This window comes from Aythya ferina (genome assembly GCF_964211825.1).
Source record: "Aythya ferina genome assembly, chromosome: 1".
NCBI lineage: Eukaryota > Metazoa > Chordata > Aves > Anseriformes > Anatidae > Aythya > Aythya ferina.
The window spans coordinates 132,417,355-132,444,669 of NC_140296.1; the positions used below are offsets into that span (position 1 = coordinate 132,417,355).

The 27,315-nt window shown below is 38.6% G+C and overlaps 1 protein-coding gene across 2 annotated transcripts in view; it reads right to left on the minus strand.

Moving 5' to 3' along the window:
- The window catches only part of ARFGAP3 (ARF GTPase activating protein 3), a 33,091-nt gene extending 9,059 nt beyond the window's left edge, over positions 1-24,032 (minus strand). Inside the window, exons 1-11 of one of the 2 annotated variants that reach the window (XM_084505760.1) lie at positions 23,877-24,032; positions 20,094-20,212; positions 17,249-17,321; positions 13,629-13,760; positions 12,215-12,298; positions 9,973-10,054; positions 9,488-9,547; positions 7,940-7,986; positions 6,439-6,584; positions 3,495-3,620; positions 2,743-2,868 (exon numbers count right to left, since the gene is read on the minus strand). In XM_084505760.1, the coding sequence (XP_084361886.1) occupies positions 2,743-2,868; positions 3,495-3,620; positions 6,439-6,584; positions 7,940-7,986; positions 9,488-9,547; positions 9,973-10,054; positions 12,215-12,298; positions 13,629-13,760; positions 17,249-17,321; positions 20,094-20,212; positions 23,877-23,945 (1,064 nt within the window). In that variant the 5' untranslated portion in view covers positions 23,946-24,032. Of the gene's footprint in view, positions 1-2,742; positions 2,869-3,494; positions 3,621-6,438; positions 6,585-7,939; positions 7,987-9,487; positions 9,548-9,972; positions 10,055-12,214; positions 12,299-13,628; positions 13,761-17,248; positions 17,322-19,527; positions 19,798-20,093; positions 20,213-23,876 lie in introns of those variants that run through there. The other variant, XM_084505761.1, reaches the window with a different exon arrangement.
- Positions 24,033-27,315: the final 3,283 nt, after the last annotated feature.

Here is a 27,315-nt window from a genome sequence, read left to right on the forward strand (position 1 = left end):
AGTCTTTTCCAACCTAAATAATTCTGATTCTATATATTTAAACATTTAGACAGTTACAGATATGTATCAGTACTCTAGCATCCAGCATGATTATTTGCTTTTTGGTATATACTAACATGATACTAAAGTTACTTTGCCTCTATTTCAAAGTTACAGCTTGGAAGAAAAGACAATAACCACCTTATAAACCTTACCAAGTCCAACAATATTACTTTATTTAAAGATAATGGAAGTGTGCATCAAATCCGTTAGATAATAGTGCTGCTACAACTAGAAGAGCAAGAGTCAGGAACAGCTAGGTGAATTTATCTTCTAATTATTGATCTGAAACAAATTAAAAAAACCTCTTCCATAATTCGTCTGCTAGTAGACTTACAAATCATTTGAGAGCAGTAGCAGTTCTTTTCAAGGTATAAACAGGGGAACACTGAGATGATACATTTCTATTTTAGAAGTCTGCTGCTAGTTTACTTGGTATATTTGCAATTCTGTCACTAGTGATTACACAACCAAGTAATGACATAAAAGCCTCCATGTTTCTATTTGCCTATCTAAAGTAATTAGGTACAATTTTCCATGTTTCTTTGGCAGCAATCCAAGAAAACATAGTTTACAAAAGCACCACCTGTTTCTATCAGTCCAGAAACAGCTGTTTCATCCCAATTAATGCCTGTAGGCACTCTTCTGTCTCCTTTCCAACATCAGTATTTCATAATTTGCATTGCATTTGTGCTCTGACAGAAAAAAAAAATTGCCTACGTTTTTGCATAAATTTTATATTTAAAGACAAAGTCTACAAAATAAGACTACAGACATCTACACAATTCATCTTACATATTAAGATTTATGCTTTTGTATTTGGCATGCGTCTAGGTAATAGAATGATGCAGACAGCAGTAAATCTAGCATCAGACTGATACTTGTTTAATTTTAAACTCAACACTGAAGACACATCAAAGTGCCAGAAAAGAAATGAAAAAAAAAAAAACAGAAGTCATTATGTCAAAAAATACACTAGATTCCCTGATATGGCCAATGAAGGCTGATATACCAATGCTTTTTACATAGTACAGTCCTGGACAGTGAATTAGACAAAACACAAATAGCAAATAATTCAGACTATTTTCACAGAATCACAGAATTGTCTAAGTTGGAAGAGACCTCAAGATCATCGAGTCCAACCTTTGACCTAACACTAAGAAGTCCTCCACTAAACCATATCGCTAAGTTCAACATCTAAGCATCTTTTAAAGATCTCCAGGGATGGTGATTCCACCACTTCCCTGGGCAGCCTGTTCCAGTGCCTAACAACCCTCTCAGTAAAGAAGTTCTTCCTAATATCCAACCTAAAATACCCCTGGCACAACTTTAGCCCATTCCCCCTCATCCTGTCACCAGGCACATGGGAGAATAGACCAACCCCCACCTCACTACAGCCTCCTTTAATGTACTTATAAAGAGCAATAATGTCGCCCCTGAGCCTCCTCTTCTCCAGACTGAACAACCCCAGCTCCCTCAGCCGCTCCTTGTAGGACTTGTTCTCCAGACCCCTCACCAGCTTCTCGCCCTTCTCTGGACTCGCTCGAGCACCTCCATGTCCTTCTTGTAGCGAGGGGCCCAAAACTGAACACAGTACTCCAGGTGCGGAACATAGTACTCAAGGTGCAGTTTCTCAGAACAAGTGTCTCCTTTTCCTCATATTGAATGGAAGAGATGCCATCCAGAGGGATCTTGACAGGCTTGAGAGGTACACCCATACAAACCTCATGAAGTTCAATGAGGACAAGTGCAAGGACCTGCACCTGGGTCAGGGCAATCCCAAACATGAATACAGACCAGATGATGAGCAGATAGAGAGCAGCCCTACAGAGAAGGACTTGGGGGTATTGGTAGATGAAAAACTGAACGAGCCAGCAATGTGAGCTTGCAGCGCTGAAAGCTAACCCTACTCTGGGCTGCATCAAAAGTGTAGCCAGTACATCTAGGGAGGTGATTCTTTCACTTTCCTCTACTCTCTCAGACCCCATCTAGAAATACTGTAATCAGCTCTGGGGTCCCCAACATAAGAAAGACACAGACCTGTTAGAGAGGGTCCAGAGGAAGGCCACAACTATGATCTGAGGGACTGCTGCACCTCTCCTACGAAGACAGGCTGAGAAAGTTGGGGTTATTGAGCCTGGAGACCTTATAGAAGCATTCCAGTATTTAAAGGGGGCCAACAGGAAAGATGTGGAGGGACTCTTTATCAGGCAGTGTTCTGACAGGACAAGAGGTAATGACTTTAAACTAAAGGAGAGTAGATTTAGATTAGATATTGGGAAGAAATTCTTCACTCAGAAGGTGGTGAAGCACTGGAGCAGGTTGCCCAGAGAAGCTGTGGATGCCCCATCCTTGGAGGTGTTCAAGGCCAGGTTGGATGGGGTTTTGAGCAACCTTGTGTGGTGGGTGGTGCCCCTGCCCATGGCAGGGGCCTTGGAACCAGCTGGTCTTTAAGGTCCCTTCCAACCCAAGCCATTTTATGATTCTGTGATTCTAAATACATTCATGTCATTGAGATAATCATAGAATAACATCAACTATTTCACAACTTTCCTGATTCAGATGTAACCTGAAAATATAATATGTATGTAGACCTGTGGAATTGCCTTCTGGTTTTATCCTGTTTCAAATATATTGCACAGATTTGAATACATAACTTGCATATACTTCTGTCTCACCCAAAACAAAAAGCTGATGTATTACCTTGAACTAGATGAAGCGATATATGAGTCTTCTACCTCATCAGCGTACTTTTTCTTCGTTTTTGCAATTGTTGGTGTTTCCTGTTCTATTGTCTGCATATCTGAGACGACTGAGTGAGAAATACCACTGGGGACAGGAAGAAAATAAGTATGTAAAGAGATGACAAAGTCCACACCCTAAAAAAATAAAAATGAAAGGCCTAACCTAGTTTCTGAAGCCTGATGACAATGCCAAAGCTCTTACAGTGTTTTAAAAGCTTTTTTTTTTTTTTTTTTTAAATGCAAACATCTAAGAAAGAGTGGAATTTTAAAGAAAAGAAAAAACCCTGGAAAGCTCAGCTATAGCTCTCTGAAGCAGTGACAAGACTTCTGAACACACAGACTATTTCCAACAACAGTTAAACAATCATGTGATTTTTCAGAGTTTTGGCTTGTAGTAGATAAGTAGTAGATAAGCTACACTTATGTCTGCACTGTTCATTAAAAACATTCCAGCTACCTTTTTCATAGTCAGCTAACAGAAGCAAAAAATCTACATGCATCTGTGATCTAAGTTAGTACCTGTCTGGCAGGTTAAAACTGAAATCTATCAGAAGCACTCCTGTCCTCTTCCCTAACAAATACTTGAATCTTTGATGATTAAGTTTCCATAACACTTCACACTTCTGTATACTTTTTCAATTCCCAATCAAAATCAAGAATATCTGCATAAAACTAAAGAGCATCTTAAATAGTTTATAGAACTTCACATACCTTCTGTTGCTGCCAAATCCCATGCCAAGCCTCTCGAATTCATTTTTCTTCCTACCAGATAGATTTAGCTTTTTTTCTTTTGTTTTAATATCTAGATCTCTGTAGGCCAATCGTAAAGATGATACACTAGAACAAAACATATTAGTAGAAAATTAGTATCTAATGTAGCACTGTATTTTGTTTTCTATGTTTACTGAAAATATTCATTATTAATAGGAGCACATTGTTTGTTTTTGCTTGCTTTGTTTTCGTTTTTCAAAATAAAACGTACTATTACAGTTCAAGACATGGTTTTGCATCGCTATTAAGTCAACCTAAAAGTTTTGTGTTTTTTCCCCCCACTGTCATAGTTTTATGTGCTACCAAACGATCATCAAAATTACCCAGTTCTGATATACTACAATACTGTGTCATCCATAATACAATATTAGTAATGTGTTCCTCTAATTCACTCCTTGGCCTCGCTACATCTCCACCCCTACTCCTAATGGTTTTGTCATGTGTTACATATACTTGAGTGATATTTACTAGGAGTAGACTATGCTTTCTTTTAATCAATACTGCTCCCCTCTGTCCCAGAAAAAGTGTCTCAGAAGAGGGGAAGAGAATCTTTGTACCTACAAAATCAAATATTTGATATGACAATCTGTATTATAAAACCTTTGAAGCATTCACAACTTACTATTTTCTGCACAGCTAGCAACACATTCTGTCACCTGAAACATCCTCCTAATTCAAATATAGTAAATGCTCAGAGATGCCATAGGCCTTCCTATATCTCAGACAATATCTTAATTATTATTTTCCAGCAGTACCAATGTAGGAGACACAGAGATTTTTAATCCTGATTACAGAATTGTAGAAACACTGCTTAAAATTTAATTTGGTAGGTTAAAAGGGATACAAATAGTAATTTTAACGAGGAATACGGCAATATTTAATTCACAGACTGTGGCTGGTAAAAAGTGCAATTAACATTATTAGAATCATGGTAAACAAGATTTAGATGCTGCTTGTAGACCTCATGCTCTTCAGTAGATGAGAAGTACATAAGACTGAAAACAAGACATTTCCCTTGTAACTTTCCATCCATTTTGTACAGAAGCAGGAATGAAAATAAAGTTTTGGACCAAAGAGTATTTTCTTCTAGTGTGTGTCCTAACCATTTGATTACCAACACAGGCTTCTCCTGGCTTGCTCTTCTTCTGGCCCCATCCATACCTAACTTTAAACAAGAGTACAAGATGCCCCTACCAAAGTTCACACCCTGATGGTTAGTGCACTCTCCTGCAAGGCAGGGGTGTGTTTCTGAACCAGTTAGGACAAGAAGGGCACAGCATTTGGTCATCTTCCTTAACGGATAGGGATGTAGGTACCATCCTCCTGTAAGGAGTGGGACATCGCTCCTCCACTGAAGAGGCGTTTCAAAAAGGAGAGTGATCTCAATCATGTGATGACTGGATATCCTCTAATTGGTGTGTTTAGAGGGACCTAGAACTTGGGTTCTAGAACTTAGAACTTGGGAACCAAAAGTTCATTGTCTGACATTCAGATGCTTACAATAAAAGTCAGTCATCCACTGAAAGTTTTTTGAAATAAATTAAAAAACAAACAAACAAACAAACAAACAAAAAAACAAAAAACAAACAAACAAACAAAAAAAAAACGAAAAATACATCTTCAAATCACAGAATATTTCCAGAGAAGATTTTAACCAATTATTACAGTTTAAGACCAACTCTTACAGAGAAAGTTGAAAATGTTTTCTAAAGCTCAGCTTAAAGCTGCTACTGAAGGAAATTTACCCAGCACTTTAAGTAAAATGATTTGCAGCCTGTTTTATGAAATCTATTTTATGAATATCAAAAATCTCTTAACTGATGAAAACTTATGAAAAATCATAACTCATGAACGATACTTTTTTTTTTTTTTTTTTTTTTTTAATTTAGCAGCATGTTCAGGTTTGGCAATCGGTGAGAAATGCAATTTCTGTGGTAAAAGTACTCCGAAAAATTACCGATCTCTTTGCATTTAATAGTTCTGATGCACCGAAAACATCCGTTTCTGCAGAGGACACGTAACGTGGTCAAAAGTAGCAGGCCTAAAAACTTGGTACCATGAGTTCCAAGTGATCCTGTAATTCTATAATTACATTTAAATTCAGAAATGTCTTTAATAGGTTATAAAAAATATACGTTAGCACTTAAGAGAGGATGATAAAATTTACAACAGTAAAAGAGTACATAACCAACTCTTTAATGATCTAATTTTGATGACAACTATGATAACACTAGAAACCAAAAACATGTAGCAGAGAAATAGAATGACGAGAACAAAGAACCATACCCTGAGTATTTATTGAGAATGGACTAACAGATTTGAGGACACCAACAAAAGCATTCAAAGGGTGAAAGCGGCTCCAGTATAAAAGAGTAGAAACTTGAGCAGACACTTCTAGTCATACTTAAACTACCATCTGCTTTCAGCAGTGAAACTCTTACCCAACGTATATTAATAAAACCGAGTACTTGCATGTTTCCTGAGCTCTTAGAGAGACTGGAAAAGTTCAAGAAGAAAAACCTTCTGTGGTATTAATCTTAGCATATTTTATCATTTATTTTACATTATTCATATGTATCAGTGGAATGTCTCCTTATTTTCTGCTTTAAATAGAAATAACATTAAGGTTATTTCTGCAGTAAAAGAGCAACTGTAGAAACATATACCTAACAGGGAGGGGGGAGGGCAGAAATAGAGCGATTACTTTTTGGCCCACCTCATCCACGTTTGGGGATTTTTATTAAGCAAGATTATTAAGCAAGAATTGAAGTTTTATTTGCATTAACTAGTCTATGGTAACATTTCATTTAAAATGTTGACAATTACTTCATTAACGTGAAATTAGGCATCATGGTTTACTGCTGTACATACAATTCATACTTACAGTGGCTCTTCCTTCCCAGTTTGCTTACTGCTATGAAGATCCTGTTGTTCCTTCATTTTATCTACAGCTTGTGCTTGTTTTTCAATCTCATTAAAGCTTTGACTGCTGACTTTTTGTGCCCCCAAACCACCTTTTTTGGCTCCAAGCTTGATTTATTAGAAAACAAAAAATAGAAGTCCCAACATTATAACTGAGATAATCACCTCAAATGATTTAAGAGTCAACTTTGAAAGCAATAGCAAACACTACATACCGTTAGGGAGTATACGGCACAACTTTAATAATGATTATGTTGTATAGTAACATAATCAAATTTGTGGCAACTGAACCATTTGTTTCTCATTCACTTAAATCACAATTTATACTTAGAAGTGGCAACAATTTTTTTTTCTTATTTATTATATTAGTTCTCACCAGCCAGTGCTAGTCTCTTATCTTACTATTAAGGATTTATTCATATTTTTAATAAATGTTACACAAGTATTTAATGATTTAAGGTAGTACAGCAATATACAAATTTATTACATACGTGTATGCAAAACTCACAACACACAATGATTAGCTTTTGCACGTGACAAAGCACAGTAAATATTTTTAGATAAATATGTCATCTGAGAGGTTACAGTTTTGTGCTGGTTCTTTTAAAACAATTCTACTTCTAGCTCATTACTTCAATACAGGAAAACATATTCTTTCATTCTGATTATTGATTACTTAAAAAACAAAACAAAACAAAACAAAACAACTGAATACTACAAATATGAATCAACACAATGATGGAGATTCAGATGTGGCAAAGCCCTCAGCCTGCTGTTCTCTGTCTCCCATGCATTTAATTTGTCATCTGCAACACTGCAGCAATATGAATTTTCACAATATTTTTATCTTAATCTGTTAGCACTTTAGTGGCTTCATGTAAGAGCTCTGGTCTATGTACACAGAGTTGTACAGTTTTAGTCTCTGACACTAGAGTTCACAAACTGTACATGCACTTGTGAACCCAGTTATGTTCATACTGTAAGGGAACATATCTGCATAAGCCATTTAGAATAAAAATGAAATTCTTCTTGCATATTAGGGCCCTCTAGTGAGAGCAAGGAATAATACTGTTCAATCTAAACAAATCTGCTATTCAGGTCCAGACAGCACCAAAAAAAATGCTCAGATATACATGTGGAAGTCTAGACAGTTCAGTGTGCTGTATACACGTAAACTCACTTAGAATTTATATGAGGTCAGAGAACAACCAATTAATCTTAAGTACTCTACTACAGAGTAATAGCAATTTATTAGACAAATTCATCTTAACAATAATCCATTTTGAAACAGATCATTGGCTGTTTGATATAGAACAGATTTTCTATTGCTTTTTATTTTCATCTATTGTTACTGATGTGTACTATTTAGTATTAATGTACACAATACATTTCCAAATTACAATCTACATATTTCCAGTGATTTATAATACAGAGAAAAATATGCATTAACTATATAGACTTACCCCCTTCTTAACTTGATTTGGCTTCTTTTTTATGAAGGTGGTATTCTCTACAATGATTAAACATACATTACTTGACATACAATTTCATTAATTTCAGAATTGCAAAAGTGGATTTCCATAATTTCAGCCTCAAAACAGTTTTTCTATTTTTTTTTTTGTTTCTAATGCCTTAAGTATTACATTTTCTACATGAAGAGGTTAAAAAACTAAACAGAGTTACATAGAACAGAGTGATGAATATCACTAAGAAAAGGTAGGAAAAAGACTCTGAGGGTAAGGTACCTATTGCCAATTCTTAATAGGAATAAAATTATGGCTCAGTTTCCAGTTGTGGATACCAACTAGTACACAAACTTGCCATTATAAATCACACTAGAGGTCCACTTGTTTCCATACCACTTCCAGGATAAATTATTTTCTGGATAGAAAGATATTGGTTATACTTAAAATAAGCAATGATACAGATAAAACATACCTGTATCATCATAAACACACAAAGTGTGAAAGTTCCAGCCTTAATGCTTTGTATTAAATACTGAAACACAGTAAATGAACCTACATTCTGCTCATTATGAAATCTGACAGAACTCCTAAACTTGGTATTTTTAATGACACTTTTTCAATACACTTGCCTCCGTCTCATAAAAAACAAACTAAACAGTGAATAAAAAAAAAACAAAACAGTGATGAAGCAATATGACACACTCCTCACTGTTAAGTAAATTAAAATTCTGGACACTGGAGATTTTGTATTACAAATACAAGATTTGTAAACTAAATTTTTATGTTTAGTTTTCTGAAAAGGAAGCAAAATCTATCTAAATAGGGACCTAATGTGCTTCCTTAGCTTAAATAGCAAGCCATTCATCACAGAATGGTTTAGGTTGGAAGGCACCTTAAAGATCACCTAATTCCAACCCCACTGCCATGGGCAGGGACACCTCCCACCAGATCAGGTTGACAAAGGCTCCATCCAGCCTGGCCTCAAACAACTCCATGGATGGGGCATGCCCAGCTTCTCTAAGCAACCTGTTTCAGTGCCTCACCACCCTCATGATAAAGAATTTCTTCCAATATCTAATGTAAATCTCCACCTTTTTAGGTTAAAACCATTCCATGTTGCTCTACCATTATCTGACCAAGTAAAAAGTTGTTCTCCATCTTTTTTTTATAAGCCCTCTTTAAGCATTGAAAAGCTGCAATGAGGACACCCCAGAATAATCACAGCACAACGCTCTATTAGATACACAACCTGAAGCAGCGTAACGGAAGGTGTAAAGCATTACTGGTCACCTATTTCAGGTCTGATACCCATAATATTTAAATTCATCAAGTCAGCTAGGACAAGATAGATAAAACCAGAATGCAATTGACTAAAACTGATGGATACTGTTTAAGAAAAGAAGTTGTAATACAAATTAAGATGTATAAAAGTAACTCATGCACACTGCTATTAAACTAAGAATTTCATGTCTTCCCTAAATTCTTAGTAAGTATGAATATAGAAGTACACTATACTGGCTGCTATCTTCTGCTTACACTCATTACCTAAAGCAGCTTTTGGTGATGTACTAAGGTAATCAACACTTGGTCCATGTTCCAGTCCACCTGAAAGGATGACGAGTAACAAAGTTAAGAATACCAGAAGGCTCATTTGAATGCTTAAAATATCTAAATTAAAATACCAAAACACAACTCACTGTCCTCAGGATACTGCTCGATACAGATACCACAATGTGCTATTTCTGTCACAGCTTTTCCCGTTACTAACAGAGCAGCATGCACCCAAAGATTCATCTGAAATCTTCTGAATCAGATTCCAATTTCGATTCATATTAAACATTATTAAAGGAATATGTAGTCCCACGCAGTCTAGAAACTTCTAGACTTAAAATCTTCTAGAAACTCCTTCCTCCCCCAAATACTTAAGTTATTAGCATAAGGTTATTTTAATTATTAAGTAAGGTAAAGAGAGTCTAAACAAAGAGACTATCAGAAAATGTAGCTTATTGTTAACAAAGAATCAGTCATACCTTCATAGCATTCTGGAACATTTTCTGAAGCTTTCTGCTGTAGAGAAACTGGCTGTGGCTCTGATAGTACCCATTCAGTATTCTTTGCATTGAAAAAAAAAAAAACACAAAGATCAAAAGTGCACACAACATAGAATACATCTAATAAATATGAGCACTGTGCTCAAAGACCACTAATTAGCTAAAATTGGATTCCTATGACTACAGCTTCTATGTTTAAAACCTGTTACAGGAAATGTCTACCTATACTAAAAAGCATTGCTGAGCACCTGTATTCCTCTCTCAGAAATAACCCTCAAACACATCCTCCTCACTAGGCAAGTCTGTGACCTGCTCACAATAATACCCACTTAGTATTAGCTTTTCCACCTATGCTGTGCCACTGCCAGTCCATGCTTCTCTTCCTTAAAACCTCGATCTCATAAACTCCCGATATTTCTCTCTCATAACCATACTAAAGAATCTCTTGCCCTGAAGCACACAGACTGCTTGTCTCTGATCCCCTACTTTCGCAGCTATCCAAAAATTCTGCTTTGAAAATTTACATTATATTATATATATATTGTTTATATATAATAGAATATATATTACATATTATTATATATAATATAAATTATATAATATATATTATATATTTATAAATTTTATATATAATATATAGATATTACATATTATTATTTATAATATAAATTATATATATAATATGTATTATATATATTATATATTGATAAATTTTCTCAAGGGGTTTTGTAACAAGTTGCTACTTCTCATACTTCAGCCTAAAAATATTTACAACACTTCTCTGCTTAACTCTTTCTCTCTAGCTTACTGCAGTTTATGATTTTCCAACTCACTTTCAAGTATTCTTCCATATTGCCTTTTGTAAACAAATACTGTTTACTTTTCTACTATCAGAACAGATGATCATCTGATGAAAATACTAGACTACAACTCACAAAAACTAATTTATTTTTTTCTTTGCAACAAGCATTTCTGAGTAATACAGCATTCTTCCCAAACTGTAAAACATAAATATTCTTTCCCTGGTTCAAAGATGTCAAAATTCATTTTTATAAGACATTCAAATATTGACCATAGTAGAATTTCCTAAAATAAAACAAACTGATAAAAGGCTGAAATTTCCTTTAAAATATGTTTTTGAAACATTACAAAAACAACAAAAAAGTTATTATTTTAAAATGTCACAATTGAATAACTAAAGGAGAGGGGAGTTTTTTCCTTTAAATTACAGCTTTTCCCATTCTTAAGCACCCTAGATATATTAGAAAGTCAATTAAAAACCTGCTATTTTTACTGTGTTCCTTACCAGGTCGCAGATATGAGCTCGCATATTTTTTATACTTTTTATTACTGATGATGATATATATGGATCACCACAACATCATGACTGGGGAATGAACGCAATGAATGTTTACAAAGTGTTGAAGAATATTCACAAGGCCTAATATGATATGCCAAGTTCTTTGCATTCTTCTCTATCCCAAAATATGCCTCATGATGATACTTAGTTGTAGGTATTCACTGATTGCAACTATACTAGAAAGCAATCATGTCAGAACACTTAATATTGTTGAAATATTTAGGAATACTAGGCACAGCAGTAACTTAATTATTCCAAGTTTAAGATCACAACTACTGAAGTTGTTTTTAATGGTATTTTTTAATCTAAGACACAAGAGAGTCTCTGAAACACTGTTCTCTGAAATAAACACAGCATCTGTCACTATAATGCACTGAGAAAGCAGAGCAGAGGTGAGAACAAATAAATGAAAACCAGAAATAGCAATAGCTTTCAGAAAGTTATTTTAACTTTTTCAAAGAGGACGGAGAAATTCTGGAGGAAGAAAAAAAGCACCTGCTTAACAAATAGCATTTTTTTCCATTCAACTTTATTCATCAAAAAAACAGTTATCACATATTAAGTTTAGATTAGGGCATTCCCAAGACAGGAATCATGAGCCAAGAATTGCACGCCTAAGAAAAACACAGCTTCATTTCACATTTAGCTACTATTTGGGTCATTCTAAATTATCATCTTAGAAAGTGGTTCACATCCAGGAAGAATTTTGAGACCCACAGAAGGAAAAGCAGGTAAACGTTAACTCACTGACTTATCCTTTCTCTGTTAGATTTTCTTACAGAGTTTAAAATTAATCACAGAGCACACAGCTCTCTTAAGAAGTCAGAAAGCAAACAAGAATTAAATACAGGCAATCTATACCTTAGGAGAAACATGGGATGCAAAAAAGTCTTCCTCTTTGTGCTCCGGTGACACAGGTGGCATTCCACATCCATCTGTCCACAGCTAGAAGTATTTTGGGAGAGGTAGAAAGGAAAGAAGGAAGAGAGGGAGATTATTAATTTTACCAGATAACTGCATGAATGCATCCTAAAAAATGCACTTACCTTAAAACTTTTTTTTTTCCCCCCAAGTTAAAAATATTCCTTTTTAGATTCAATGTCTCATGATGTCTTCCCTCAAATTACCCATTTTCTTCCTAACAAAATACTCAGTATAAGCTCTGCTGCAGTAATATTGTCAAAATTTAATATCACTAGAGCTTTACTTGAACTTGTTTTACATCTAAAGCTGTCTAGTAAGTAAAAAGAAATATTCTCTTAAGTTAGTGATGAGAACCACATTAACTATATCTGCCATACAAAATTATAATAATTAAATTTCATAGTATTTGATGAACAGATTAGAAGAAAGAAAAGCAAGACATTTTAATTAATTTATTTAAAATTCTCACTCATTTGATCAACTTCAAATGAATTAGCCATGGACTTAAACACATTGAATTAAACTATCAAGACATTCATTCTGCATATATAGAAGAGGGCCAATGTCAAACTTATTTAACACCTCAGCAGATCTAAATAACGTGTACTTCGCTAACAACTTCTTCCTGTCAGCAACCTAACTTCAAAGCTTTGACAGCATGCCTGCATTTTTAACAGAAAAGCATGTTCAGGACATATATATATATATATATATATATACACACATATATATATATAACTAGCAAGTTTTATATATACATATATATATATATATATGTATATATAAAACTTGCTAGTTTTTCAAATATATTTTTTGTAGAAAAAAGGAAAAAAACATTTATCTGTTCAAATTAAAACCCACTTAAATCTCAACTAGTTTGTAGTTAACGCTATTGGCACTTTTATGTTTTTATATGCTGTACTTCTCAGGAATAATTCAGTTACAGAGAAGCAAAAATAAATACAATATATAATTCACAGAGAAGTGCTGGTGTTTTTGTTATACAGTAGCACAAACAATTTTTCAGCACGTTTGAGAAACAAAGTAGTTTCCTTTTTGAAGAATACCTGAAGTTTCTGCCTAGAATTCCTGTAAGTTATTGTAAATCCTGCAAATGGTGTTTTGAGTAAGCCAAAATATGAGGTTCAGCTCTACCCTCAATAATTTTTTTCAAAAAATAACAAAGTTGCAAATAGTTTACTCCACAGCTTGTAACCTCACTGCAACGTGTACCAGTACCTCCAATAGGCAGATAATCTTTCACATTAACTAGAAGCTTAAAATTGCTCTAGATGGTAAAGAACAGAAAGTTTTTGAAAAATCTAAATTACATAAGACACACATTACTCACATCAGTACCATGCTTTCTTGTTGCTTGCATTGCAAGAGATTTAATTTTCTCTTTGTAAAGTTGAGCAGCACGACTGTTATACTTTGCATTGGTATCACTTGTTGTGCATCCATGTTGATGGAAAAAAGCAGACTATGAAGAACAAGATGCAACGAGAAACAAATTTAAAATCAATACCACTTAACATAAAAATATATCGCAATGCAGCAAACTACTCTCCTCCTGTATCTAAATATTTTAAATTATGAAGTCTGTGTAAATTTCCAAAATAAGAAGAAAACTCCATTATGGCAACATATGTACATGTAAAACAACAACATTAAATTAAAAAAAAATAGATTAGTGGTATGTTTCAAAAGCACATAGAGATACAAGCTTCCAATCATATACAAAGATTTGTAGTTTTGAATGTAACAAGGAAAGGATGAGTTAACTAACTGCCAACACCTGTGCTTCAAAGGACATTTCTGATATTCTAAAAGGTATCACTTGCTTTCATCTCGAGCTTGCTAGAAAGAACAATGTATGCTTGATCAAAATGGCTATATAAAAATGGTCTTCCTTAAAGTGTATATCCACATATATATGTATGTACCTATATATAGGTACATGTGTGTATTCACATATACATATGTGTGTATTCACATATACATATGTGAATATATATATATTCACATACACACACTATTTATATGTGTGTATTCACATACAAATAAAAACTTTGTTTGAAAGATTAAGAAATGGAAAAGCTGGGCATTTTTTTAGTACCTAGAATTAACTAGCAAATGATGTCACATGTTCTTGCACAGAAGAACTTAATAGACTATTACAGTAAAACATAGTAAACAAGTTTCCGATAGGGTCAGCAAATCCAGACAATTGAAGCCTATAACCTCAAATGTAAATCTAATACATAAGTACCAGACTTCATATAAAAGTTAAGCCACCATACATTTCTGTAATTACAACAAAAACAGTTATAAACATAACAAGTGTCAAAAGAACTGCGTATATTTGCATTTAGGTGTGTATATATATATACACACACACCCCTATGGAGCTGACATTCAGAGCTTTTCTTTGTAAACCCTAATTCTAATCATTTTAAGTGTTTATTCTGAAAGCAAAAGGAACTCACATCACCAAATTTTCTAGCAATCTCATACACAGCTATAAAGCTCATAACTGATTCAAGATTCAGTATCACCAGGAAATTACAGAATAGAAATACTAAACATTAATCTGAGAGTATTTCTAAGCACTAGTTGGTAAAAATAGAATTCAGCATTTTATTGGAACAAAAAGGAAATTGTTTTTTAATGCAATTAGAAGGAAGATGTTGCTTTTACTTTTTAAATGTTGAAGCAGTTTACTAAGATGGTCTTTGAAGTTTCAGCTGTTTATCCTGCTAGGTAATCCAAAAGAGGTCATTATGAATTTCAGGTGTAAGAGATGTGGGTATATTAGACCTACTGGTACAATGCATGATAGGAAACAGTGACATCCAAGCAGAAAGACAAAAATCCATAAAATTAAATAATAAATGTTTACTGTTAATCTTCTGTGAATATGCTTTCTGAAATTATCTGATGTACTTTTCAAAACTTGCACTTCCTTCCTACCAATTGCCTTTAAATCTACGGCTAAAAAAGGAAAGTATTTTTCATGCAGAATCTACCTCTTCTGATTAGTTAAAACTATGATCTTTATCTATTAAGAGGCGTAAGAGAAACTTGATGAGCAAATTCATATAACTGCATGTCGTGGTTTAACCCGGCTGGCAGCTAAATACCACGCAGCCGTTCGCTCACCCTCCCCCCTCCCTCTCTGGGACAGGGGCGAGAAATGGAAAGTGAAGCCCGTGAGTTGAGATAAAGACAGTTTAATAAGACAGGAAAATAATAATAACAAAATAATAATAACAATAATAATAATAATAATGTTACAATGGTGATAATAGGAAAGTAATAATAATATGTACAAACAAGTGATGCACAATGCAATTGCTCACCACCCGCTGACCGATGCCCAGCCTAACCCCGAGCAGTCCGGCCCCCTCCCCCCGGCTAGCCACCCCTATATATTGTTTAGCATGACGTCAGATGGTATGGAATACCCCTTTGGCTAGTTTGGGTCACCTGTCCTGGGTCTGTCCCCTCCCAGCTCTTACTGCACCCCCAACCTGCCTGTTGGCAGGATAGAGCAAAAGGCTGAGATGTCCTTGGCTTGGTATAAGCACTGCTCTGCAACAATTAAACCATCGGGGTGTTATCAGCACTCTTCTCATCCTAAGCCAAAACACAGCATTCCACCAGCTACTAGGAAGAAAATTAATTCTGTTCTAACTGAAACCAGGACACTGCATTATACAGAAAGATACAACTTAGAAAGGATAGGCAGAAAAAATAGGGTAAAAACACCACTTTAGTTCTGAAGTTACACAACCGCTCAGATCTGCAAACCAGAGACAGTGACATGCTGAATGCCTAATTCAAAGAAGATGGTTTGACTGGAAAATGCAGAAGGGGAAGATAAATAATAATGATCCTTGCTCAATTCATCGTTCTTTGTATGGAAATATTTAAAATATTCTAATACTGAAATATTTAAAACATTAAATATTAAATTCAGAGATGGTAAGATTTAGGAGAATATTACAATGACAAGACTCAAGGAAAGCAGATTAAGAAAGCAAACTAAGAAATTGTAAATGGAATTAAAGCTTGGTTGAGATGGAACACAAAGAAGCTCAAGACTTACAGTTTCTTAAACAACGTTTAAGGACTAAAAACACATGAAGAAAGATAAGGGGTAAGTTTCCAGGGCACTGGAAGAAAAGTAGAAGTTTCTTATGAAAGTTACATGTTTGGACACAGAGTAATACAGCTTAGGGAAGCAATCTTAACTACCAGTGGTTGATCTTTGAAAAAAACATATGGGAAAAGAGGTAAGATTCCAGAGGAGCTGACTGAAGAAAGTATTGTCTTTTTAAAAGGAAATTGAGGACAATACAGCAGTCAACACAAAACCTTAGTTTAAAAGAAAATATTATGAAACAAACTTATTTTTGAGTATGTAAAAGAATTAAATCAAAAGTAACAGATTATATCAATTAGCCAAAACATTGCCATTTCCTCTCTCTGACAGTGTAGCACATCTTATCTTGACTTTAACTGTACCTAAAGCCTAAGTCATATCTTGACTTCAGCAGTGACATGACCTTTGGCAAGACATGTTCATGAACTACATACAGAAATAAGGTCACAGGAAAACACTTGTTAACTAGGTTTACAAGCAGATGTAAGGCCATCTTTCATCAGTTATCAATGTTTTGCTGTTAAATTAGATGCATTTTCAAGGAATCTGGTCTAGTCTTTTCAGTGATTTTTATTAATGACTTCTAAGAAAAAAAACTTTTGCAGACTATACCTACATGAAAAAGTTGCAAGAAGTATGGAAAGTGAAATCAGCACTCAAAAGAATTCTTAAAAACAAGAAGAAGTAGAGAAATGGATTGGAGAAATAAAAATATTCTAAAAGATGTGAGCCAATAAGGAAAGACAATAGCTTCCAAACCTAACAAGCTTCAATGTGCACGGCAAACACTCAAGAGTACATACAGCATTTGCATTTCCTCCAACTTGCATGCATCTCAGTTGAAACCAAGACCAATTGGAATCCAGTTCTGTAGATCTGAAGAGAAGGAAATATTTTTAATGTTATCTTCACAGACATTTAAAATCTACCTTGTTTGTGTAAAGAGTTTATTTCCAAAATTATCTGGGGGTGGTAGAGGGAGCACTGAATATGAGAATTCTAACAGTCATAATACTGTGATCATCAGGAATGCATTCTTGAAAGACCCCTTTGTAACATTCTTTTATACAGTGACAAAGCAACAGAGGAAAAATACAGATTTTAGTTGATAAAAAACAGCTGCTTTTATCTGCAGTCCATTCTTAGATGCATTGCTCTCACACACTTCCAGCAGTTACATATATGAAATGGAAGGTTCTATTTAATAGGACAAATACACCTATAGGACATAAATTGGGTTACTCACCTGAAATACGAGAAGCTCATTAAAACTGCACCAACTGACTGAGCCTATCCAAGTGCTGCCACCAAAGGGGAGTATAGTCCTTTACACAAAACCCCTCACTTCCTACCCCATTATGTTGCCACCACAGTGCTAGTACTGAACTACTTCAGGAAGCACAGTTGGCAAAAAAATAAAAAATATTTAGGTCTCTAAACTGGCTTGCTAGACTGTCAGATTATCATTATGATCAATATACTGTAGCACTGCTGAAGATAAGTAGTAAATAATAAAGTAGTATTTGCCTCAGTCTTGACTGGAAAAATGATAGAACGCTTCAACGTGCTTACTCACTTCTTTGTTTTCATCACAGACTCACAGAATGGTTTGGGTTGGAAGGGACTTCCAACATCATCCAGTTCCAACCCCTCTGTCATGGGCAGGGACACCTCCCACCAGACCAAGTTGCCCAAGGCCCCATCCAGCCTGGCCTCAAACACCTCCTGGGATGGGGCATCCACAGCTTCTCTGGGCAGCCTGTGCTAGTGCCTCACCCTCTGAGTGAAGAATTTCTTCCTAATATCTAAGCTAAATCTACCTTCTTTCAGTTTAAATCCATTACTCCTTGTCCTATCACTACATGCCCTAACAACCCTCCAGCTTTCCTGTAGGCCCCCTTTAGGTACTAGAAGGCTGCTATAAGGTCTCCCCAGACCCTTCTCTTCTCCAGGCTGAACATCCCCAACTTCCTTGACCCATCTTCACAGGAGAGGTGCTCCAGCCCTTGAATCATTCTCATTGCCCTTCTCTAGGCTTGCTCCAACAGGTCCATGTCCTTCTTGTGCTGGGGCCCCAGAGCTGAATGCAGTGCTCTAGGTGGGGTCTCACGAGAGCAGAGCAGAGAGCAACGATCACATCCCTCACCCTGCTGGCCATGCTCCTTTTGATGCAGCCCAGGATATGGGTGGCTTTCTGGGCTGCAAGCATACATTGCTGGCTCACGTTAAACTTCTCATCAACCATCACCCCCCCAGGTCCTTCTCCTCAGGGCTGCTCTCAATCCATTTTCCACCCAGCCTGTATCTGTGCTGGGGATTGCCCCAACACAGGTACAGGACCTCATGCTTGGCCTTGTTGAACTTCACGAGATCCTCACGGGCCTACCTTTCAGGCCTGCCCAGGTCCCTCTGGATGGCATCCCTTCCCTCCAAGCCTGTTGACTGCACCACGCAGCTTGGTGTCATCAGCAGACTTGCCAAGGGTACCCTCAATCCCACTCTCCATGTCACCGACAAAAATGTTAAATGGCACTGGTCCCAGTACTTACCCCCTGAGGAACGCCACTCATCACTGATCTCTGCTTGGACAGTGAGCTGTTGACTACAACTCTGAGCGTAACCATCCAATTCCTTACCCACCGTGTGGGCCCATTCATCAAATCCATGTCTTTTCAATTTAGAGACAAGGATATCATTGGGGACAGCATAAAATGCGTTGCATTTGTCAGTTATTTTTCAGTTATTCTTCCCCTATCCAATGCTGTAACGCCATCAGAGAAGGCCACCACATTTGTCAGGCACAATTGGCCCTTAGTGAAGCTGTGTTGGCTGTCACCAATCACCTCCTTGTTTTCCAGGTGCCTTTGCATAGTTTCCGGGAAAATCTGCTCCATGATCTTGCCAGGCACAGAGGTGAGACTTACTGGCCTGTAGTTCATTAGCTCTTCCTTTTTTCCCCTCTTTAAAAATGTGGGTTTTATTTCCCCTCTTCCAGTTCACTGGACTGCCACGACTTCTCAAATATGGTGGACTGTGGCTTACCAACTACATCTGCCAATTCCCTCAGGACCCGTGGACGTACCTCAGCAGGTCCCATGGACTTGTGCACCTTCAGCTTCCTTAGCTGGTCTTGAACCTGATCTTCTCCTACAATGGGTGGTTTTTCATTATCCCAGTCCCTGCCTTTTCTTCTGGGGCTTGGGCTATATGGTTGGAGCTCTTGTCAGAGAAGACTGAGGCAAAAAAGTCATGAAGTACCTCTGCCATCTCTATATCCTGGGTGATCAGGTCTCCTGTTTCCTTCTGGAGAGGGCCCACAATTCCATTAGTCTTCCTTTTATCACTGACCTACCTATAGAAGCCATAATCTTCAATGTACAAACAAATCTGCCAACAAATATGCGCTACTAACAAATACTAGAAGCAGGTAATGGGAATGTATGCAAGGTACAAATTCTACCGAAGCCTACCTATTTACCTCATTCCCAAGTAGCTATCAGATAAATCAAAGCTTTTACAAACATTAAAAACTTTCAATCAGAAATTAAGAATGCATTTTCCTCTCTGAACAGCCATCTCAACAAAATAAAAAACATCAGAAGTTGAAAAAATACCATTTTTAATGTAAAAAGTATACAAACTACTTACCGAATGAAACTTAAGTGAACACCAAGGGATCGATGGGTCCCTGAACAATCGATACAAAGAAAAACTCCGTATGTTATGCTTGCCCAGCTAGGGTTTTTTGACCCGCAGTCAAAACATACCTTTAAGAAAATAAAAATCATTAATGTGACTTATGCATAACCACTTGTTAAAGTTGTATTATAGGTCATTCTAACATCCTTGTAGTGATCAGAATTTAATGAATTCATCCTTGTAGCATGGATGTCATCCTTCCAGCACAGATTACATGACAACTTCACATAACCCTAATTTTATAAAGAGTAGTTGCACAACCTGCCCAAACTCATATGCCTTCACCCAAACTAGACAGGACAACACAAACTCCTGGTTTCTGTCCATCATCAGTTTATACATAGATCACAGGTTGAAAAACAGTGGGGCAGAGAACCCACATCAATCTAGTTCAAGTACACATTTAACACTTCCAACTTAAGTACACACTTCCAACACTACTGATATACAAAAGCTTTTAAGAAATGTTTTCACTTCCTTGACAGGCTGGGAAGAAAAAAACAAACAAACAAACAAACAAACAGAAACACTAACAAGTCTCCTTGCTAGAAACTACACTGATGTAACTAGAGATTTGTGTCTACATACCCAATCAAACAAGCCCTGAGTTTACATTCAAGTCAGCTAACCTATCACCAACCAAATTAATTTCAAGTAGATGCCCAAGAGCACTTTGAGGCTAAACTCCTAGCTTTACTGTGGGTCTCTGTATCTTACGCAGTGCGCATTTATCAGGCACAAGTTCACCATCAGATTCAACACCGACTCATCCTCAATAAAAACATTTTTAAGTCTGGGCTTCAGTTAGACCAATAACCTGCAACACAAATGGAAAGCATGGAGGTTACAGTTTCTGCATATGCAAGTCCACTCTTTCTCTCTCTATGGAGGCTTAACAGTGCACTACTGGAAGGAAAGGAGTCTGGAAAGCATGTATGTGTCCCAGTACTGTTTGTGCAAACAGGGTCATCCACTGACATACAGCAGAAAGAAGAAATAAGAGAAAATCCACACAGAATGAAGGATAGAAGGAGGGACTGGAGAGATGCCCTGAAGTAAGCACAGGTAGGAGAATGATATGCAGGAAGTTAGGGAAAAAGAATGAGTAACTCTTCATGTATGCCACATCACAAGAGAACATACAGCCTGAAGTAGTCAGAATTCATCCGCTTTTCCTCAATTCCCTCCATTCTTTGAGCTAATTCCAATATAAATAAATAAATTACCTCATCTTCACTTTAAATTGGCTGTATTCAAACAGTTTCTTACTAGGCCAAAAGTAGGATGAAGACAACAAAATAAGACAAGATTGTTGGAGATCAAAGCCAAGACAACAGCCTTGGTCCTGCTTCTAACACAAGAGAGAAGAGCAGACTTAGAGCTGTAAGTTTCATTGAAATTCCTCAGAGCAGAAATTGGAAAAGAGAATCTTAAGCATTACCAGGTGGTTAAAAAAATCCCACGGTTAAAAAGGTTCTGTTATTAACATCCCTTTCCTGGAACAAATATAAGTGCTTCTTAATTTCAGCTTCTTAAAAGTTAATTGCATCACCTTGGAAGCTAGCTGCCACAAAGCAGCATAGCTCACTGGCTTCACATATCCAGGACCTTATCAACCATCTATCAGACACCTGTGAAAATTATTCAAAAATTGTAGCTTTAAGGATTGTGATGCAACTCAGAATGACAACTAGTTTTCTTGTGAAAGTAACGTAAGAACTATCATTTCCATCATGTTATGTGACAGAAATAGAAACATTTTATCAAGTTAACTTACTGAAACAAATAAGCATAAGTTAACTTACACTCATGTTGCTTGGCTTCCTCATTTTAGAGTGCTTTCCACCACATAAATTGTAACAAGAAATTAAAACAAAATTAAAAGGGATTTCAGAGCCTACCTATGAAATCATTTCCATTTTAAATATGGCAACTGTGTTTATTGGAGTGAGTTAGGTACAACTAAGATATGAAAGTCTTCATAAAAAACTAATTTGAAGGATACACCTAAATAATCTATTTCTTTTTAACTACACCTGTATTATTTTTGCTCTTTTAGTGTTCAAGCATTTCAGGACAGTCTAGACTCGGGAACAGTCACTTCGGAGAAAAAAAAGGAGTAAAAGTTGCAATCAAGATGTTTTTACCAGAATGAACAAAAAGACAGGTCCACAGCAAGTCATTAAAACAAACAGGATTCATCTTGTATGAGAGGTTGAAGTTAACAGATCCTTTATGCCTGTTGGTAAATAAGTTCATAGTACACGTTGTTGTTGGATATGGCAACATGGTAATATACAGCCTCTGGAAATGCTAGCTTTGACACTTCCAAAGAGCTGGTGGGGCTCAGCAATCACCTGTCACTGAGGTCAGTGTTACAAAGGCACTTTTAACCATGCAGTGTTGCTGCTGCCACAGATAGTTTCATATCTCCATGCTCGCTATCCCTGTTGTGCAAGACCAGCACACAGCTGCCTGAATGCTGGACCCACTGCTACTCAGGTGGCAGTTTCGCGACTGGTCAAAGGTAATCTTCATCCGAGCAGCCACTCTGTTCCTTTCCAACCGCTGTATCCTGATATGCTTTCTTTTCTTGCATCAGCAGTAATAATCTGTCTTGTTGATCCTACTGGAAACCAACACTACAAAAGCGCTTTGACTCAGAGCAAAGGTAGGTCCAACTCACATCATGGCCACATCATCAGCAATACCAGTGTAAGGGAGGGAGAAGAAGCATTTGCCAACAGAAGGAAACTGGACTGGAAGCTGGACTAGAAGCATTGTAAACTTAAAATGACTTGAGTGAGATGTACTATAGTATATTCTGCTGGGGTGGGGGGAGGGAGGGAACATGACCACAACACTTCCCAACAGACACACAAACCCCACAATTCGCACTGTAATAACAAAACTGCAGAACTAATAAACCACCACCACAGCACGCCTACTTGGTTTTCAGCCAGTTCAGATCCTTGATTTAGGTCTCCAAGCAGAGACACGAATGCTATCTTCAACAAGAGAAGAGAATGAACCAGAGAACAGGAACCAAAAACTACCTGTTTCAGAGGAACAGATTTGTGCAAACTAAAAGAGTCTATATACCACAGTCTCAGGGTACAAGTTATCACAACTGGTGAGCTTTACAAACGTTTAAACAATATTGGGTACCTTAAGGACTATGAATGTCTTTTATGTGTACAAAATACATCCCATTTAATAACTGTAAAGCATTTGTTAAACCTTGTCAGGCGATCCTGTACACAAAGACATGAAAATTCCAAAAAGCTGTTTCTCATGCTAACCAAAGGAAACCAGAGGACGAATTACAGGTACGCTATTTTCAAGACAGTTACTCAAACACGCTACAATCCACACGTTAAACTGCACGCTTATTTAAATGAGAATCGTTTTCCCTAGCCTCACGTGCCCTGGGAGCTACCACCATGCACCTAGCGCAGCACAGAGGTGCGTATATGTGTATATATATGTATGTATATATACAGGTGTGTATGTGTCGGGGCTCGGTGGGACGAGGAGCAGGCCTCCGCGGCCACGGCAAGCCCCAGCCGCCCCTCCGGGAGCGGCTGGCGGACAGCGGAGCCCCGCCGGGCCCCGGGGCTCCCCGCCCGCCCCCCGCCCCGCCCTCGGGCAGTGCGACGTGTCACCGCCACGGCGGAGCCCGGCCGCCGCCTCCCCCCGCTCTCCGGCGCCCCGTCCTCCCGCCGCCCTCACCTTGTTGGTGGGCACGGAGCGGAGCCGCTTGAAGATGGCGGCGATGTCCTGCTTGCTGGGCTCGCACATGGCGGCGGGCGAGGCTGGAGGGCCGCCACGGAGAAACCGCCGCCGCTGCCGCCCGCTCCGCCGCCGGCCGCCCCGCCCCGCCGCGCAGGGCGGGACCTCGGGGAGCCGCCCGCCTGCGGCCGCCGGCGTGGCGAAAGGAGGCGGCGGTTGCCGTGGGTACAGGCGGGGGGGGCCGGGCTCCCTGAGATAGCGGGCAGGGGGCCTGCGCCTGAGGAGCCCCAGCGCCTCGGGGCGAAAAATAAATTAAACATGGAAGGACAACAGCTGTGCTGGTGGCTGGTTTGGGAAAAAAATGACGTGGGGCAGGTGATAACGTGCCTACTTAGATAACATGCTTTATCCAATGAGTAGGTTTCAAGCGCTCTGTAAAAATTTCTTGTGAAACCATCGTTCCCGCTCAGCATTAGCACTGAACTATGTGACCAGGGACAGGGTGCTTGTGGCAGAGCTTGGCCCCTCAGCACTCCTACTCATCAGAGAGCACCGGGGTCTCAAGGTGTTACACCCCCATCTCCCCTACTCTTCTGAGGTGTAATTGGCCATGTAAGGAACAACCAGAGTTTGGACAAATTTTCTATAATACATTTTCTTTCAATTTGGAGGGTGTTCTGGAGAGTGGCTGCTCTAGCCTTCTGCTAATAGCAGCACCATAGATTATCTAGGGCCCAAAATAGCCATGTTCAAGTCCTTCCATGACAGTCTAACTTCAGCACCTCGTTTCACTCTCTTCCACAGCAGCTAACAGCCCCCCATTCTTACCTGTCAATGAGGAAATAGTCCAGGGTGATGAAAGCCATTACAATCAGGGTTGTGGCAATGTTGCACAAAACATCCACACAATGCATGTTGCTGCAAGCCACCAGCAGTCTTGGGGGAGGCATAGGTTTGGGAATCACTGCTGGAACACCTGCTGCCTGCTGTCCCCTGCACCAGGCCCTCAGCACTGCGAATCAGAGGCACATGAACCAATAGTGCCTTTGCTGATCAGTACAAGTCAGTTGTTTGTTATCCTGACAGGCAGCTGAACACACGAACATTTCACTCGTTTTTGAGGTATTGACAATTCCTGCAGCAGGCCAGCAGCCTCCACTACAGATCAACTTTGTTCAGGCTGACACTATGTCACAGATGGTGGGATTGATTATATTATAGGATAGCAGTCCAAAAAACATCTGTATGCATATAGCCAAATAACACTGGGACTAGACTTAAAATAACTGAGCCTGTATACGCATAACTCCATACCAGCAAACATAATCAGACCCCATGGCAGTCACCTGGGATCAGGAATGCCTAACAAGAGATATGTCTTCACTCTATGAGTGAAGTTCACATTTCAGGAAGACAGCCTGTGAGTCATAGGAGCCCTACAGCACACTCCTGTCCAGAGATGCTTACCAAATCCCATCTGACTGCATGAGGGCTGCCACTGGCCTCAGAGGGAGAAAGAGTTGCCAAGAAATTTCCACAAAGGAGAAAGAGTCCATTACTTCAGCTTTATCGTTACTATACTTATAAAGCTAAGGTACTATTAAAAAAAAAAAAAAAAAAAAAAAAAAAAAAGCAGGAGAGGTATGATCTTGCCATTATCAAAAACAATTAACATCAGAAAAACAAGGCAATCTTGAAGGTTTATCTGTCTGGCACAATCCCAGAAAAGGATGATCTTACTTATTGTCCTGTACTCTCTTAGCTGCACTACTGCCCACCCCCAAGCAACACACAAAGGCAGATAGCTCCTGCCACTACAGCAGCCCTGGTAAATCAGCATACAACTTGTGAAGTGCAAATAACACTGTGGGATGCTGGTTCTTTCACTGGCCTCCTATTTCAGGAAATGGCATGTCTCAGCCCTTGAGTCAGGATGTAAAAATTAACTCTGCTAGTTATTCAGAGCCACTTTGAACAGAGAACACACAAATCTCCATCCATGAAGTAAAAATGTACCTGTCCGGTCTTGTTCAACATCTTCTGGTCTTGTTCAACATCTTAGTTGACGACCTTGATGAGGGAATAGTGTTTGCCCTCAGCAAGTACACCGATGACACAAAGCTGGGAGGAGTGGCTGACACACCAGAAGGCTGTGCTGCCATTCAGCGAGACCTGGACCAGCTGGAGAGGTGGGCAGGAAGAAACCAAATGAGATTTAACAAGAGCAAGTGTAGAGTCCTGCATCTGGGAAGGAACAACCGCATGTATCAGTACAGGCTGGGGGATGACCTGCTGGAGAGGAGCTCTGAGAAGGACCTGGGGGTCCTGGTGGACGACAGGTTGACCATGAGCCAGCACTGTGCCCTTGTGGCCAACAGGGCTAATGGGATCCTGGTGTGCATTAAAAGGAGCATGGCCAGCAGGTCAAGGGAGGTGATCCTCCCCCTCTACTCTGCCCTGGTCAGGCCTCACCTGGAGTACTGTGTCCAGTTCTGGGCTCCCCAGTACAAGAAGGACAGGAATCTCCTGGAAAGAGTCCAGCAGAGGGCCACAAAAATGATACGGGGCCTGGAGCATCTTCCTTATGAGGAAAGGCTGAGAGACCTGGGTCTGTTCAGCCTGGAGAACAGAAGACTTAGAGGGGATCTCCTCAGTGTATATAAGTATCTGTGGGGTGGGGGACAGAAGGATGTAGCCAAACTCTTCTCAGTGGTTTGTGGGGATAGGACAAGGGGCAATGGCCACAAAATGGAGCATGGGAAGTTCTGCACTGACACGCAGAAGAACTTCTCCACGGTGAGAGTGACAGAGGGTGATGGAGCATTGGTACAGGCTGCCCAGGGAGGTTGTGGAGTCCCCTTCTCTGGAGATATTCAAGGCCTGTCTGGACGCCTACCTGGGCAGCCTGCTCTGAGGAACCTGCTTTGGCAGGGGGGTTGGACCCAATGATCTTTCGAGGTCCCTTCCAACCCCTACAGTTCTGTGATTCTTGACAGTGTTCAGAAACGCTCTACGCTGTTTGTATCTCTCACTGTGCCTCTATCCTAAGGCCACACCTTGCAATTCAGCTACATGGGTGTGCAGGCTAGACAGACTCCTGTTGCAAATTGCAAGCTCAGCTGATTGCTAGGAGATGAGTTCTAGACCAAATGCATGAAAAACATGTAGCACACACTTAAGAACCTGGGGGAGATAAGCACATCCTGGAAGCAGTCCTAAGACCAGCCTCATGGTTGTGGAAGAAAGGTGATATACAATGAATGAATGGAGGTAACAGTAAAAAGAATGGCTGAGCTCTGCCAGAGAAAAGGTAGTACTCATAATTCACTAGCTGCTCTTGCATGTTGAGTAAATTAAAAATAATAATAATTAAAAAAAAAAAAAAAAAAAAAAAAACACCTACTGTTCAAGGGTGCCTGTAGATTGGGCACTGAGTGTC